The 15829-nt window shown below is 39.0% G+C and overlaps 1 protein-coding gene across 1 annotated transcript; it reads left to right on the top strand.

Moving 5' to 3' along the window:
- Positions 1 to 6330: 6330 nt before the first annotated feature.
- On the top strand, positions 6331 to 15720 carry CTSO (cathepsin O). The gene is made up of 8 exons (XM_027676865.1): positions 6331 to 6649; positions 7810 to 7915; positions 8891 to 9024; positions 10176 to 10343; positions 11779 to 11900; positions 12816 to 12979; positions 13425 to 13517; positions 14954 to 15720. Exons 1-8 carry the CDS (start codon positions 6476 to 6478, stop codon positions 14986 to 14988), a joined length of 996 nt encoding a protein of 331 aa, XP_027532666.1. The 5' UTR covers positions 6331 to 6475; the 3' UTR covers positions 14989 to 15720.
- Positions 15721 to 15829: the final 109 nt, after the last annotated feature.

Genomic DNA, 15829 nt, shown 5'->3' on the forward strand with positions numbered 1-15829 from the left:
TCTTCGCGGTCATGCTGAGCAATAAGACAAAAAGTTCCACCTGAAAATGAAGAACTTCACTGTGCACGTGACCATGCACTGGAACAGATTGCCCAGGGAATTCATGGAGTGTCCTTCCCTGGAGATATTCAAAGTCATCTGGACACAATCCTGAGTAACGTGCTCTAGGGGACACTGCTTGAGCAGCGTGGTTGGACTAGATGACCTTCAGTGGTTCCTTCAATCTTACCCATTCTGTGATTAAAATACCAGGCTGTAGTTGCAGAGTGAAGAAGATGACAACCATGGCAGGTCATGTGCTTCCCTATCATAAGAAAAGAGGTAAACAAGGGTGTACTCCTATACCTCTTTCCCTTAAATCTATTTTCTTGCATAATAATCCTTGCATTTACAACAGGCAGATGTGTTGTACCCCCTTCAGGAAAGCTCAGCCTCTTTAGCAGCATGTATGGAATTGTGGCAATGTGGAGGGGAATTTTGTACAAGCAAGGGAGGCAGGACAGTCTCTCCTCTTGCATAAAAGCCTGCTGTTAAAACAAAGCCTAAAGCAACAAAACAAGTTAACCTTCCACCAAAACTTTACACAATAAAAATAGTATGTGTTCTTGCAAGGATTTTACTATATGCCAGACCTAAAAAGCCTGTGGCACATCAACAACAAAATCTGAGCAAGGCTGAAGTCAGCCACTGATGCAAAACAGATTCCTATTTCTGAGCATAGGTTAGTCACTGACACAGACCTCATGCTTGAGGTGCAAATTTGACATTGGTTTTACATTGCTGACCTTCCCGCAGAGGGCACTGGAGTTCTACGGATAAAAAGCACTATAGGGACAAAGTAAAATTTCAGTAGTATTATACTTATAGCAGTAAGTCCCAACTGATTCACATCAATGTGATTTTAAAATCAGTCCTTTCAAGTTCCACAGTAAACCAAAAGAGGAGGGTATTATATATGAAACAGAAATAATCTAAGGTTGGGAAGATTCAACAGCATTTTTGAGTTATAATTACCAGTGTACAAAGTCAGCAACCCGATCCTCTAAAAATGAGGACAAAAAAAAAAATCTAGTTTTCTAAATGGTAATTTTTTCTTTAATTTTGTCTCTCCTTTCATGTGAATTTTGAAAGCCCTCCTACCCTCTTGCTAGATTCCTCTATCAACAAAGTCACTGATGAATTCATGAAGGATATATAAACAAATAAACTGGAGGATTTACAGAAATTTGCAAAGTAAAGCATTACTTCTACCTATGAGCACTTTGTCCACATCCCATGGTCAGTTTGATGGAAGAAATAAGAACATTTACAGTTAATAAATGTTTATCAATGTTTGTGCCCTTAAAACACGCTGCATCAAATATTGCCCGAATTTCTTTCTGAAAAGCTGACTACTTAACCCACTTTCTGAGGATAACAAAATATTAAAAAGACAAAAAAAAGGCAAGAGGAAAATAATTCTTGATGACCTGGACCTGAGAAATTTTCTCCGCTGATAACAGTTAATGTCAATTTATAGACACATTGGCAAGTGGGACTGGCAATGAAGACAGAGAAAATCATACTACCAGAAAATCAGATTTCTCAGAGAAAAGCCAATTCACATCTCCCTAAAACTTCTTACTTCAGTCTCTCTCAGAGTAGGTGTTGCTCCTTTCTGCATCTTCAATTTTTTGATTCATTGTTTGATTTCTATTATTAGTTCCACTGCCAGCCTTCTTCATTCACAATTCACCCCTTACTAACAAAATTGAAGAAAAACATTTTTAAAAGAGCTAGAGACTTACTGGTGTTGAGAATATTCAGCTGAGATACAGAAGAGTCAGGCTTCAGAAGCAGATCCTACAGTTATTTCTTTATTTGCAAAGGAAGATCATTCTACCAGGAGAGACTCCATGGTCAACACAGATATTTATCATGATCTAGCTAAGGCAATCACTTGGACAGTTTGGTTATTCCTGCAACCCCAACTCTTATCATGTGTAATTTTCTCTGATTCTCACAAATTTCAAAAAGTCTACCTTGGGGCCCAGAAAAGACAACTTCTGAACATTAGCTATAGCAACGCCACCTATCGCCACCTATTTACCCTTAAATTGGCTTAAGCAGGAACAGATTTCATCCCAAGATTGCAATTCTCATTTGCTTTGCTTACATTTAAAAATTCTTACCAGTGCAACTATATTAGGAAACAAGATCTCTGCCAGGTCTTAAAATAAGCAAATCCTTGGACTTATCCTGAAATATTTTTTCCCAACAAATCTTTTTAAGAAAAGATGCTCAGCTCCATCTGGTGGATTGAGATTATTCCTCTCTGAGGCTGAGGACTGCACAATACAAATGGATTTATTTTCCATGTGTTAAACATCATGTATGCATGCAAAAGGCACAAGTCCAAACTCCTGCTATGTAGATACCAACCAAAGCACTATAAAGTTATCCCTCCTACCCAAAGGTCCATTAAAACATCTTGTTACTGCCCTTAGCAGCAGCAGCACCCATCCTCAGCAGACCTGTCTTCAACTCAGAAGTAATTTATTGTATTTTGCCCTGTTCGCTATGATAATTATAAACAGAGAGGCCAAAGAGCACTGAAGCTAGGCTGTCTAACAAGACTCAATTAACTATTTCAAACAGTGATGCAAAAATCACTGGAGTAAGGAAAAAAAAAAAAAGCCTGACTAGTAAATATTAACATGCTCTTTCAATCTTACCTTGTAATACTATAAAAATTCTCCCACTAATTACACTGCTATATTATGACAAATTTTAGAAATAGGTGTTTTGCAACTGATGAGAAGCAAATTCTCTTAAGAAAGGAATATTTCCATTTAAAGAAAACATCTTACAATGAGTTTAGAGGTTCCTAAATGTATGTTCATTATTGCTTCTTCCTTTAGCATGCAATCTTTCAGTTTATCAAATACTTCTAATGAATAGCCAGAATGGTTATTAGAGATACATAAAATTTCATTAAAATATATTTTAAAATAAGCATTGACAATTATAAAATTCTAAATCAGAGTTTCTGAGAAAAAAAAAAACAACAAAAAATAAAAAACAAGCAAACAAAACCAAACCAAAACCAAACCAAAACAAAACAACAACAAAAAAGGCATAAAAAGATTTTCATCACCTGTCTGGTGTGACTAGTGTCACTAATATATGGCTTACCTGTGTCAATGAAGCAATAAGAACTATATCTATAAAGCCTTTAAAAAACTCCAACCAAACAAAAAAACCAAAGCAAACAACAACGAAAAAAAAGCTAACACCTTTGTACTCTATTCATTTTACAGGCCTGAATCTGGTATTATTTTTACAAGTGTATTTTCTTTTATCTTAAGGAAGCATAGCTAAATTTACACTGGAGTAATTCAAAACAGAGCAGGGACTGCATGCCTATAGATACAGCTCTCTATGTACTTTGGTGTGATTTTGTTCATCTAAACACAAACACAAAGTGCTTTAATAGCACGGTAGTTCACTGGAAAAATAAAGCCTTCTGAAACACTTTGGCTGTCAGTCACCTACTGGCTGGTCATTACACTTTATTGTCCCTCAGCCAGTCATCAGACAAGACACTGACTTTTCTAACACTCTCTCTTCTTGAATAAGATAAATTGACACATCTACTTAGTACACAGAGGGTAAATCCAGGAGAAAGACACGTTTTCCTCTTGCTATGCTGTACAGAATTTTTAATGCAAATCCATCTATCTGTTTTCCCAAAATAGGGAGGGATTTTTTGCTCATTTGTTTGAGATTTATTTAATTAAAATAAAAATGAAAGCTGCATGGTTTGCAACTTTGCAGAAGTCCTTTGCTGCCCTCATGTGTTCCACAGGAAAAGTAACCCCTGAAATCTACATACAAAATAAAACAGCTTCTCCAATCAAGACAACTTCGCCTTTTATTAATAGGGCATAGTCCATGGAAATAATAACTGAAAAATAACTGAAAGCTTATTTCGTTGCTCTATTAAAGCTAAGTTGACTGGTTTGAAATTTAATGACTATATATTAAAAATAAGAAAATGTATTCATCTTGAGATAATCATAATTCCCAAGCAATAGATTTCAAGGCCAGTAGCCAATTTAGTAAAAGTTGATCACGTTAGCCTGGTGGAAAATGTGAAAACTTTAATGAAAAGCATGTTTTGAAATAAAACATAATTTCAGTATCTTTCTGCTGCTTACACTAACTGCTAAAGTAACTTCTTTCCTATTCCCATTATGCTATACCATAGAGAATAAAATCATGCAACTGTTGCATTAAGGCTTCTGTTACTTTCATAATCAATACATCCAAAGCTACGGTGCCTATATCAAGCTTTCTTTTGACACTCCTGCCAGCCACTATCCTACACTTCTCCCAAGGGTCTCAGTGCTCAGAGTTACAGTTTGATGGATTTGGTTTCAGAATTTGGCTGCTGAGGTTCAGACCATCCTTAGAAAGGTTTCACAATTCAGATCTTATGCTACTGTTTTCATCCTATCTGGTCCCTATGTTGATCCCAGACTTCATTATGTCAATATGAGTTTGTAATAAATTGTAATAACATCTCCTATGCCAATCCTGTGTTTACAATGATAAACCATAACAGAATAATCAATAAAATCTGCTCTGTTAACAAGCCCTCTCATACTCTGGCTATAAGACACAAATAGCCCTCCCTGTACCAAAATGGGCAGCAGTTCAGACAATTCCCCAACAGCCATTCCATGGGAAGGGGGAAAGCAAAGGCAGAGCTGGATCACGATCCCCGCAGGTTTGTTCAACCCTGGACACAAGCTATTTGGAGGGATCAAATCATCAACTTTTATTTAGTCAAGAGGTTCCTGAGCTGCCATGACTATTTCATCATTAATCTACTGGCCACCATACGAGTGGTGCTAAATGTTAAATTCTCTCTTCACTACGGAAATAAGTAGAATTCCAGGTACAAAGCAGAATAATGATTTTTTTTTCTTTTCCTCATAAAGAAAAGGTACCTGCACAATAAGTGTTCTGCAAACAAACACAAGTTCTCCTTTATCAATGGAGTAGACTGAAAGACGTCCTCATCTCATGACTAAAGTGCTAGGTTTTGTTCTCCCTTCCCCGATTAGAAAACAACTCTGGTACTGTAATCTTACTGCAGAAAAGTGAGGGGGTTTGGGGTTTTTTTTTTTGGTTTTTTGGGGATTTTTTTGTATAATTCCTGTTTAGTTGCTCATTTTAAAGAAAAATAGCAAATGAAGCACAGTTATTTACATACTTCTTCGTCACCATTGGGGAGATACCAGACATCAGTCAAGCACTCAAACTGCTGAACTATCCCCTCAAACAGGAGTTACTATCCCAGAAAGGAATTAGAAACTAAAGATACACAGATCTCTTGTGTTTCATACAGTATAACTTCTCTTTCATATCCAAACTATTGAATGCTACATGCTGAAAAAATGAAAGAACATGTATTGGCACAATTCTACACATCACCCTTTACAAACTCCAACAAAAGTTTGCTGTTACACAAGATAGGGACAGCAGTAAAAATTTGCACCCTGACTCTTAAAATTTCACCCTGAGAAAAGCCTTGCGTTTCCAAGCACAGCATTGCCAAGTTGGCTACTGGCACTACAGGAGAAGGCACCTGTGCTTTCACGTTTTGTTTACAAGCTGATGCAGGGTGGAAAAGCAAGAGAGAGAGATGAAACATAGAGCAGATTTAAACATACAAATATCCTACTTATTCTGTGTAAAAGTACCCGGTGATGGAAATTAAGAGACGACTATGTTAACTCATACTAGCCTAATGAAGTCTTTAAACAGCAAACACTGACCTGCTTGCTCAAGTTTCAGCACGACTAGTCTCCAAGGAAACCAATGAGCCACCATAAGCAGACACAGGTTTTTCTCCATGTTTTTTTTTTAGCATAACCTGATTCATATCTGGAACCCAGATGCTGGGGGCACTGGCTGTGCAGCTCTTCTCTCCCCACCCGTACCTTCCCTTGCTGAAGCCTGTAAATTGTATTCCTGCCGTCCCAAAGACGTAGTAGCTACGCCTTCCCCTTCTTACTGGCAGCCCAGTTTGCAGGTACCAACTAACTTTCGGTGAAGGATTTGCACGAACTTTTAACCAGTAGCTGACTGAACGCTCAGCACCCCCCGTCTGCAGCCCTGCAAGCCTCGCGCGCGTCTCCCCCACGGAAAAAAAACAAGGCTGGAAACACGAGCTCTGCAGGCTACCGCTGAGTCCCAGCCGCGTACGGGGTACACGGTACTACATCCGCCGTGCCGGGCGGGCGCTACTCCATGCCCCGCCTCGTCCCTCCCCGGCGGGGAGCGGCCCCCGCGCTGGCCTGGGAGTGGGGCGCAGCCTCCGGGCACCGGCTGGGAAGAAGGAAGGGTTCACCCCTTTCCTGCCACGGAAACCGAAGGGACTCAGAGCCCGCGGGGTGGCGGTGCGCCCGCCGAGTCGCACCCCGCCATGACATGGCGGTCCGTGGGGCTGCTGGCGCTCTTCTGCTGCCAGCTGCAGGCGGGCAGTGCCGCCCTCCCGGCGCCTGCAGCCACCCGGCCCGGGAAGGAGGGCGGCGGCGGTCGGGGCCGCCCTCCGTGGGACAGAGGCGGCCGGGAGCAAGAGGCGGCGGCGGCCCTCCGGGTAGGTATCCGAGCCCGCTCTTCACTCGCGATCCGCGCTGCGGGACCGCTGCCGTCGGGCCCCGCCGGAGGAGGAGGGGCGGCAAGTGCCGCTCAGCCGCTGCTGGCCGGGAGGCGGAGGAAAGGCGGACCGGCAGGTTCCTGAGCCCGCAGTGCCGGAACCCTCCCCCCCAGCAGCCCTTCGGTGCATCCCCCAGATCCGCATCTCCTGAGATCGCTGGCATTGGGGCAGCTGCCGTTCTCGCCTTCCCCATGTCGGACGGCAGGTGCGAGCCGGGCCACGCGTGCCCGGATGCCAACGGGTGTCACCTCTCTGGCTGCACGAAGCGTGCTGCCAGAGCTGTTTCCCAGGGATATGGGGCGACCGGGAGAAGGGGGGAAAGACAGGCAGGCCCTGCCTGCTCTAGTGCCCCCCTTTTGCCCATCGTTCCGGGCGGGTGCCGGTCTCACGGGGCAGGGGATGGTCACCAGGCTGAGGTACCAGCCCGATGTGGCTCCCGCCCCGGGTGGTGGCTTCCAGTGTGGTAGGATCGAGGTGATGCTGCCCAGGATGCACTAGCAGACCACTATTGCCATTGAGGGGGTGCGATGGAGTCGTCATGGAAAACGCAGAAGGTGGCATGAAATTTTATATATTTCATATTGAACTTTGTCAGCAGAAGTTGAAGGGGATCAGATTGTCCTGTTTTCATAGCTCAAAACCCTGTTTTTCAGAGATCCGGGGTTCCCAATAATATAAAGTTTAGGGGGTTTAATGTCTTTAGGCTGTTATGCTCTTCTTTTGCTTTATAAAGACATGAAGCATGGTGGGGTTAATTCTTATCTGAAGGCATTTTTACACCTCTGAACCACAAGGTTTGTTGTGCTGTGAAGGAAGGACATCAGATGAGTTTGACACAACTTGTTCTCAGCTTGCCTGTTTTGTCTGCTTCATATCAATTCTTTGCACTTAACAAGTGCATTTTTGATCTTTCTTGGAGTTGAAATTAGCCTAATGGCTTTCATGTTGGTTTGCTAGGAATACACAGCGAATCTGAGGTAAATAGCTGTCTTGTTATCTAAGTTCGTGTTTACTGTTGCTAACCTTTTCTTTTTCTGCTCTTATGGTTTTGTCACTACTGCTAACTTAAAAATGCCCACAATTATTTTTTTTTCCTTCAGGAAAGTGCTAAAAGAATTAGATTACTGAATTCATCATCAAAAGATAATACAACTGCTTTCTATGGAATAAATCAGTTTTCTCACCTGTTTCCTGACGAGTTCAAAGGTACGTTTTCTGGTTGCTGCTAATGCCTTTTCTGATATTTTTGTTATTCTTTCTCAGAACCTTGTGTCTTTCACATTTACAGATTCTTCCCATGCTGATAGTCAGCTAATTTACAATGCCTGGTACCCAAATCAGTACTTCTGAAGGATGCAACAATCCTTTTCATGTCCTCCAGTATTGCAATGTTGAATTGCTCACAGTCTGAATATGTTTTAGTATACAGGCAGTTCTGTCTTTCCGTCTTTCTTCTCACTGTGCCTTAGAGCCTTCTTCAGTTGCATCAGTTTTAAAAGTGGAAGATACACAAGGTTCTTAAGTTCCTATTACCTATCCCAAGACAAAACTGGCTACAGCCCAAACAGTGCTTGGAGGTCCATGGTTGTACAATCACAGCTATGACTTTCCAGAGCAATATAACATGCTTTATTTTTTCCTAGAAAATTTGTCTGATATCTAACCTAATCTTCCCTTCTTGCTGTTCAAGTCTGTTGCTACATTTTCTATTTATCAGAGGATTTAACTCCTTTTTAAATTTTAAATAATTCAGCAACTTTTTTAGTGAAAAACCAAGTTAGCGGGTGTTTCAGAATCTTTACCTTATTCTGTTCTTACTTTCCCCTTGTACCTGACTAAAATAAAATAGTATTTTTTAAGTCAGTAAAATGTGAAAATTTTCAAACGAAACTTGTTTTATGGAGTGGTTATTGTTCAACTTTAGAAAATATTCACATTTCCTACCCACATTCTCCATATAGAATATTCCTTTTCTTTCTGGAACTATAGGAATATTTACATTCATTCTGGAGTATAATGATTATGTTAAAATATGTGAATTTTCTCTGGATTTGAAAATGAGATCTAAACTCATGGTTGTAGCTACAGATCAAAGTTACCTCTGTGACTTCTAGTAAAATAGTGGTTTGTGGATTTTTTTTTTTGTTAGTGGATTTATAGATGTTTGTATTCTGTGTTTAGCTATTTACTTAAGAAGCATACCTCACAAACTTCCCAGATACACAAAAGTGCCAAAGGGAAAGGAAATACCTTTGCCAAAGAAGTTTGACTGGAGGGACAAGAAAGTCATTGCACAAGTGAGAAATCAGCAAACAGTAAGTCCTCATGTTTTCCTTTCCTGGTTCTCAAGCACTGCTCAGAGACAGTTTCAGGGGGTAGACTGTAGAGCACAATGAAGGTTTTGGAAAGGACCAGCACTGCCTCAAGACTCCTTGGAGAGCTGGCACAAATATGACCAGTTGAACATATACAAAGTCACATAGCATTTTATGTGAAGTGGGATTAGACTTAAAAGGATGAGGTGTAAAAATGGTGCGTTTAGGAACTGTGCATTTATAAACTGTGCATAATACATTTTTTGATTTAGTTAACTAAATCTGCAAGTATTTTGCATCATGTGTGTCTTGTATTTTTCTGGAGGGACCAAGGTAAGTTAAAACCTGATCTCATCCGCCTCGGTTTACCTGGATGAGTATAGATCCTTTCCTATTGTTTGTTCCCGTGATCGAATGCCCCTGGCTGGTCAACACCCATATCTTTACCACTGAACACGTCAGGGGATGCATTTGTGATAGGAAGGTGACCAGACCCCACACAACTACAGTTTATCCCAAGATAAAATGGTGAGAAACAAGCTGTTAAATCCCCAGTGTCTTTCCCTTCTGTGCTTCACACTGTGTAACCTGGACCCTATGAGGAATAAATTCTGCTTCCTATTTAAAGGCCTCAGTTTTAAGAGCCTAGAACTGCAGTGTAGATTCTGTGACTGTCTTAAGAGTTTTTCTATTATGTTTAATTTGATTTTACTATTTCTTAAACTGTAATCTAATACAGTTCTATAAAATTCTACAAAAACTTACTAATGTGGTTAAAAAATAATTTCATCCTGAGTCCCAATCCTTCTTTAAGAAAATAGATATCTCACAGTACAAAGCATCCTCAGATCTATCTTAAAGGACAAAAATCATCAGGAGGGATTCCTTAATGTAAGACAACCACAATGTCGGAATCCTTGAAATAAGACATCCATAACGCATTTCTGGCTTTCAGAGAGCAGTATAGGAGAAAAAACAGTTCAGTATTTTAAATGGATGATTAAATTTCTTTATTATTGCCTTAAAATCAAAGTTCAAGGATGGTTTAGTAAATGAAGAGCATTAGACAACTCTTGACTCTTTTTGGCTTTTCATATCAGGCTTCAAAGACAAAAGTGACTTTTTCTTTCTCCTGTTTCCCTTTCTATCAGTGTGGAGGCTGCTGGGCTTTCAGCGTTGTGGGTGGTATAGAGTCTGCCTATGCAATTAAAAGAAACAACTTGGAAGAGCTCAGTGTGCAGCAAGTTATTGACTGCTCATACAATAATTACGGCTGCAATGGAGGATCCACTGTTAGTGCTCTGAGCTGGCTGAACCAGGTTTGGAACTTTTTATAAATCTCAAACCCTTCATTAGCTTTCATATTACCATTCTTATTTACTGGGAAAAAGTGGTGGGGAAGATGAAGTGTAGAGCTCATATGATGTGTGTGTACCTTTGTATGTGCATATACATATGTGTGCATGTGAATATGTATGCATATTTATTTAGTCTGGAACTAAGAGAGAATTTGTTTAAGCAGAATTAAAATTTGGTTGGAACTTTATAGTCCGTGTATGTTCTTGTGAATGTAACAAATCAGCCCTCAGGGGCTGAAAATAATGTTCCTGAATTCAGCTGGAATTGCAGACATACAGTACCAGTGTAGATGGAGCCATTTATCCATATGTCATTTTGTGGATTTGAGGCACCAGCATCTAGGAAGGATGTTGACATTTTCTGCATTAAAATTTCTATGGTTTCTGTTGCAAACACTGCAAAATTATGTATAAGTGTGAAGAACCTTAGAATAAAATGGATTATGTTTACCTTTGTTTCACTTGCAACACAAAACATTGAAAATGCAGGCATAGTTTCTACTTCAGTTGTAGCTAACACATTTCATTCATGAAAAACGAAAAACGTGTGTTAATAACATATGTAAACAGAAACATTTTAATATCTTTGAAATAAAAAGTACTCTCTTAGATTGAATTATAAGAATATGAAAATAATTCCTTTGGTTTTTGAAGTTTAAGAAACCCCTCATTTTTCCTTTTTAAGAAACTGTAATTCCTGAATATTCATATAACCATGACTAATAACGGTCTAGATAACTTGTCTAAGTTTGTATTTCAAGAACAACAGAGGATACTCGTCTTGATTCCTCTGAAGCAAAATTCTGTCTTGCTTGGCAACAGAGGGACCACAAATGAATTAGGCTGGAGAAGTCACTGTCATAAATATACTGTACTGCAGAAGACAAGGAAAGCATAAAAGGCTGATACAATAGCTTTGTTGCTGGACTTTAAACCATTATATAAATGTAATATAATAGTATGAGGATTTGATGCTAGTAACAGAATCAGACTTTTCAGTATTTTATATAGCTTCTTGGGATATTTGTGCTTCTTGAACTGTCCCAAGGAGAGGATAATTTTGTGTGTCAAAGTCATTTGAAGAGAATGAATAGTCATTCATCAAATGAATATCTCTCTGTCTTGAAATTGATGAGATTGCTTATGAGGCTACTTTAAACCTGAGATACCTTTTAAATTTTATTCATTATTTAAAGACTTCTGAATCCCTTCTGAAGCTTTCTCAGTGAAAAAGAAAACTAGAGATAGTAAATACCTATTTCACAATATGACATTTCTAATCTCACCCAGAACACACTGAATTTTGAGTGGGTTATGTGGCCATTTTCAATGTGTTTTGAACTGCATAGTGATAAAATCAAATGCATTACATTCTTACTCATTTGTCTTCTTGCAGACAAGAGTGAAACTCGTGAGAGATTCAGAATACACTTTTAAAGCTCAGACAGGACTGTGCCATTATTTTGATCGCTCAGATTTCGGCGTTTCAATAACAGGATTTGCTGCATATGACTTCAGGTAGCTATTATTGACTCTTTTTATTTGCTGTACTTTTCCTTCTGTCTTCAGCAATTGTGGAGTAAGCTAGAGTGAATAGTGCATTGACCAGGCAAAGGTTATGAGATTGATTGCACCAGTTCTGTAGCTGTGTGCTGGAGAAGGATTAATGTGTAACATTTTTGAGAGTTAAGGCTTGCCACTACAAATCCACTCAACACTGCCATAACTAAGCCTACTCAAATGAGAAAGCTTAAGTCTGTGGCTTGAAATTAGCTCTTTTAAATTGGCTGTGTATAAACTGGAGTGTTGAGGCAGTTACAGTTTCTAATGTATGTTTACTGAACATTATACTGCTTTATTATTAGAAACAGTAAATCCTACCTGTAGTAATTGGAATTTGTTGAAAAAATTAGGAAATATTGAGTTATTTCAGTATCCCTCTGTTTACATACCCACCCACATCTTCTCCAGCCCATGACTTTAGAAACAGTATTGTCAACTGAATTGTGTGAAGACTTTAGCTTTTTAGGTTTCTGTGTGAAAAAACTGTGTTTCTAATTTTTATCAGTACAGTATAACTGCATACTGAAATTAAAGACAAAAACTGTGATTTGACTAGGAATTGGGTTACTGCTGTATTTGTAGTGCTCAGCATTGCCCATTGACTTGACCCAGAAACCTGCTGCTTTTTAATAGCATTATATCTTTGGATCTGCACCTTTCCTGTCGTTTCTATGTCCTATATTTGTATTACTGTGTTGTGGTATATGAAATATATAATTATAGATGTATGTTACATGGCATGTAGAACTCAGAGGGAACAGTTTCATTATTTGATTTTTAATTCATACTTAATAAGGAGATTACAATCTCTCAAATCACTTCAGTGTGCTAACTGAAGTAACTTGGCATTATCCCTCATTCCTTTCACAGCGGTCAAGAAGAAGAAATGATGAGGATGCTTGTTAACTGGGGCCCTTTGGCAGTAACAGTAGATGCAGTTAGCTGGCAGGATTATCTTGGTGGAATCATACAGTATCACTGCTCCAGTGGAAGAGCAAATCATGCTGTTCTTGTGACTGGTTTTGACAGAACAGGTGCGTTTCCATCAATTGAACTTCAACCCAGTAGATTTTACATGTTTTTCTCTTACTTGCAGCTCTGCCTTTTGTGGGACAAGTGATTAAAATCTAGAACCAGCTGTTCTGTTGAAAGCTGTTTGGTCTGATGTCACATCAATTCTGGAAATGCAGTCTGATCCCAGTGACTTTGTCACTGCTACTTTAGTTCTGTGGGACTTTGTCCTTGTAAAGTCAAGAACATGGCTATATGTGTCTTTACACTAGAAGAGCCATATCCAGTCTTTCGATACTGGGATATTAGTTCTGTTTTCTGTTTGAACAACTGGTTTCACTGGCCTGTATCATCAAACCATTGCAAAGTATGAGATAATAGAATGCTAATTCCCTCTGTAGAGTGTTAGGGGTCTTTTAAGCTTCCCAAATTTCATGTTGTCTCTAATTCATGAAATGTCTCTTCCAGGTAGTATCCCGTACTGGATTGTACAGAACTCTTGGGGGCCTACGTGGGGAATAGATGGCTATGTTCGTGTTAAGATAGGCGGCAATGTCTGTGGTAAGTCTGGCAAAAAATAATTAAGTGGTAAAGGCCACCTACCATGTAGGTAAGGCTATAATAATATAATATAATAGTAATATAATATATATTATGTAATAATATAATGTAATAGTAAAGATGTAATGGGATCCTCAGAGAGGCAATACAAATCATTGCTATGCTTTAAAAGAGATTAAATGAGTCCAGATGGGAAAATTAACTAAAGCATTGCTAGTTCAACCAAGACATGTATTTGAATGATTGAAAAGCACCGTGTAGAGGTACAAATATATAAGGCATAACGAACAATTAGAGTACTGTTGTACCTTACCATGTAGAGGTAATGGCATTGTAAAATATACAGTCATGTCATGGTTCTAGGTTAGTGCCATCGCTGTGCTCCCTGTAGTAAAACAGCTGCTGTCCTTGTCTGGTGGATGCAATTATCTCTGGGCTCAGTTTAGCAAACAAATACAAAAATCGAATCTACCTGTGCTTGGGAAATGTGTCCTGCCTGTGGTTTTTGTTGTAGGACATGTTGTAGTATATCCTTTAAATGCTAGTTCCATCTCCTGCCCTGGTGTTAGCTTATCTAAATCTTCTGCAAATAAAAACAGATAACATTCAGTTTGCCTGCACTCAGTAAAGATCAGAACAATGTATCCAGTCATAGCTTTTTCATGTTGCTGAATCTTTTGTTCTTACTGGTTTTGTGTAAAGAAACAATTTTGAAAGGGAAATTTAGAAATAGTGGTAAAGCAAGTCAATCGTAGAGGTGGCAGGGAGAATACATGTATTATTTTCAAAATCCGTTCTCTCAAAAAGCAGAATCTTTCACATTTTTTGCAGTGTACCACACAAGAACAATCCAGCAAAGGACAGTATTTGCTCATTTCCCCCACAGATGATGTCTTCTGATTTAGAACCTCTGACACCACTTTTAAGGGTAGAAGAGCCATTACCATTTGATACCTTCACTATCGTCAAACTTTGCTTCTAGTGTTGGAATGATTACAACACAAAAAGAGCAGAACACATTTAAAAGCCTAGTTTGTTCTGTGTTTATATGTGTATGAGTGTTCAAAAACATGTCTTGTAATGGAGTTTGTGATCTCCAGTTTCTTAGTGAGCTTTCAAAGTTGCATAGCTTCACGTTGTCTATATATCGCTGATGCAGGATTTCAAGGTTTAGATTGCTTTTCAGCACACAGATTGCACCAATGCTGAGTCCTCAAAAAGGATCTAAAATTTTGGACATGAGAGTAGGTTTCAACTACACACAGTGTCAGGCAAGCAAGAAATAAAAGGGCTACAGATGATTCCATGTAACACACCCCCCCCCCAGCAGTTCACCTGCTGTTGTGGCATGGAGGAGAGATGGCATTATATGAATAGGAATTTTGGGAAGTCTCCACTTCCAGTATTTATAAAAAAAAATTTTAATTCCTTTGCAGGTATCGCAGATATAGTGTCATCAGTTTTTGTTTGACACTTCTCTGGGCCAAAGACCACAAATATCGTTTGGACACACACTGTATATGAAGATGTATTTCAAAACAACGTTTTCTAAAATAAGAAATTGCTATAAGGGCAATTCCTGCTTCTAGGCAGTACAGGAATAGATGGCTGCAGTTTTTAAAAACATTTTTATGTCAAATTTGTGTTGTGTGTCAAATTTCTCACAGAATAAGAAGACTCAGAATCAACTGCAGGGTTACAAAGATGGACTGAAACCTCAAATGTGAACTCTATCCAGGGTTGAATACTATTCCATAGAAAAATATTAAAAGGAAAGCAGTGGTGGCAAATGAGAAGGAATTTGGATCAAAAAATCAGTAGTACAACAGAGTGTATTTTAAATTATTTGAATATAAAAAGAACCATGAGTAACAATTTAGAAAGTCAGCAATTACAGAATACATCAAATTGAGTGAGTGTTAAATTTCCCTGCGTTAATTGAATTCATAGGTGAGACTTCCTGGGAATCAAAAAGGGGTTCCAGCTTTGCTGACGTGTGAAACTGCAGCTGCAGGCAAATGTAACTAGAACTCACAACCAAACGTGTAATTCTAAAATGCTCTGAGTTTTTCATCTGCAGTGCTTTACCTGTGTCTTTTAAGAAACCCTACTATGAAAAGTGTTGAAGCAATTCTGTAATTTTTGCACTCAATTACTGTACCAAGTTAATAGGTTTTTTATAAACTTTTTATGAAAAATGCAATGAATGTTTATAATTGTCTTTTGTAAATATGACTGTTTTAGTCCTTCTAATTGTTAATATTTTAAATTAAAGGAAGACCAAGTGAATTAGCGATGTTTCACTAATTCAG

This window comes from Neopelma chrysocephalum, unplaced genomic scaffold (assembly GCF_003984885.1).
Source record: "Neopelma chrysocephalum unplaced genomic scaffold, ASM398488v2 Primary Assembly neopelma1_42b, whole genome shotgun sequence".
NCBI classification, from domain to species: domain Eukaryota; kingdom Metazoa; phylum Chordata; class Aves; order Passeriformes; family Pipridae; genus Neopelma; species Neopelma chrysocephalum.

Coding starts and splice junctions, on each gene's coding strand:
- CTSO (XM_027676865.1), top strand. CDS start 6,476: ATGACATGGCGGTCCGTGGGGCTGCTGGCGCTCTTCTGCTGCCAGCTG. Junction 10,344..11,778: donor CTCTGAGCTGGCTGAACCAG/GTTTGGAACTTT, acceptor GTCTTCTTGCAG/ACAAGAGTGAAACTCGTGAG. Junction 11,901..12,815: donor TTTGCTGCATATGACTTCAG/GTAGCTATTATT, acceptor TTCCTTTCACAG/CGGTCAAGAAGAAGAAATGA.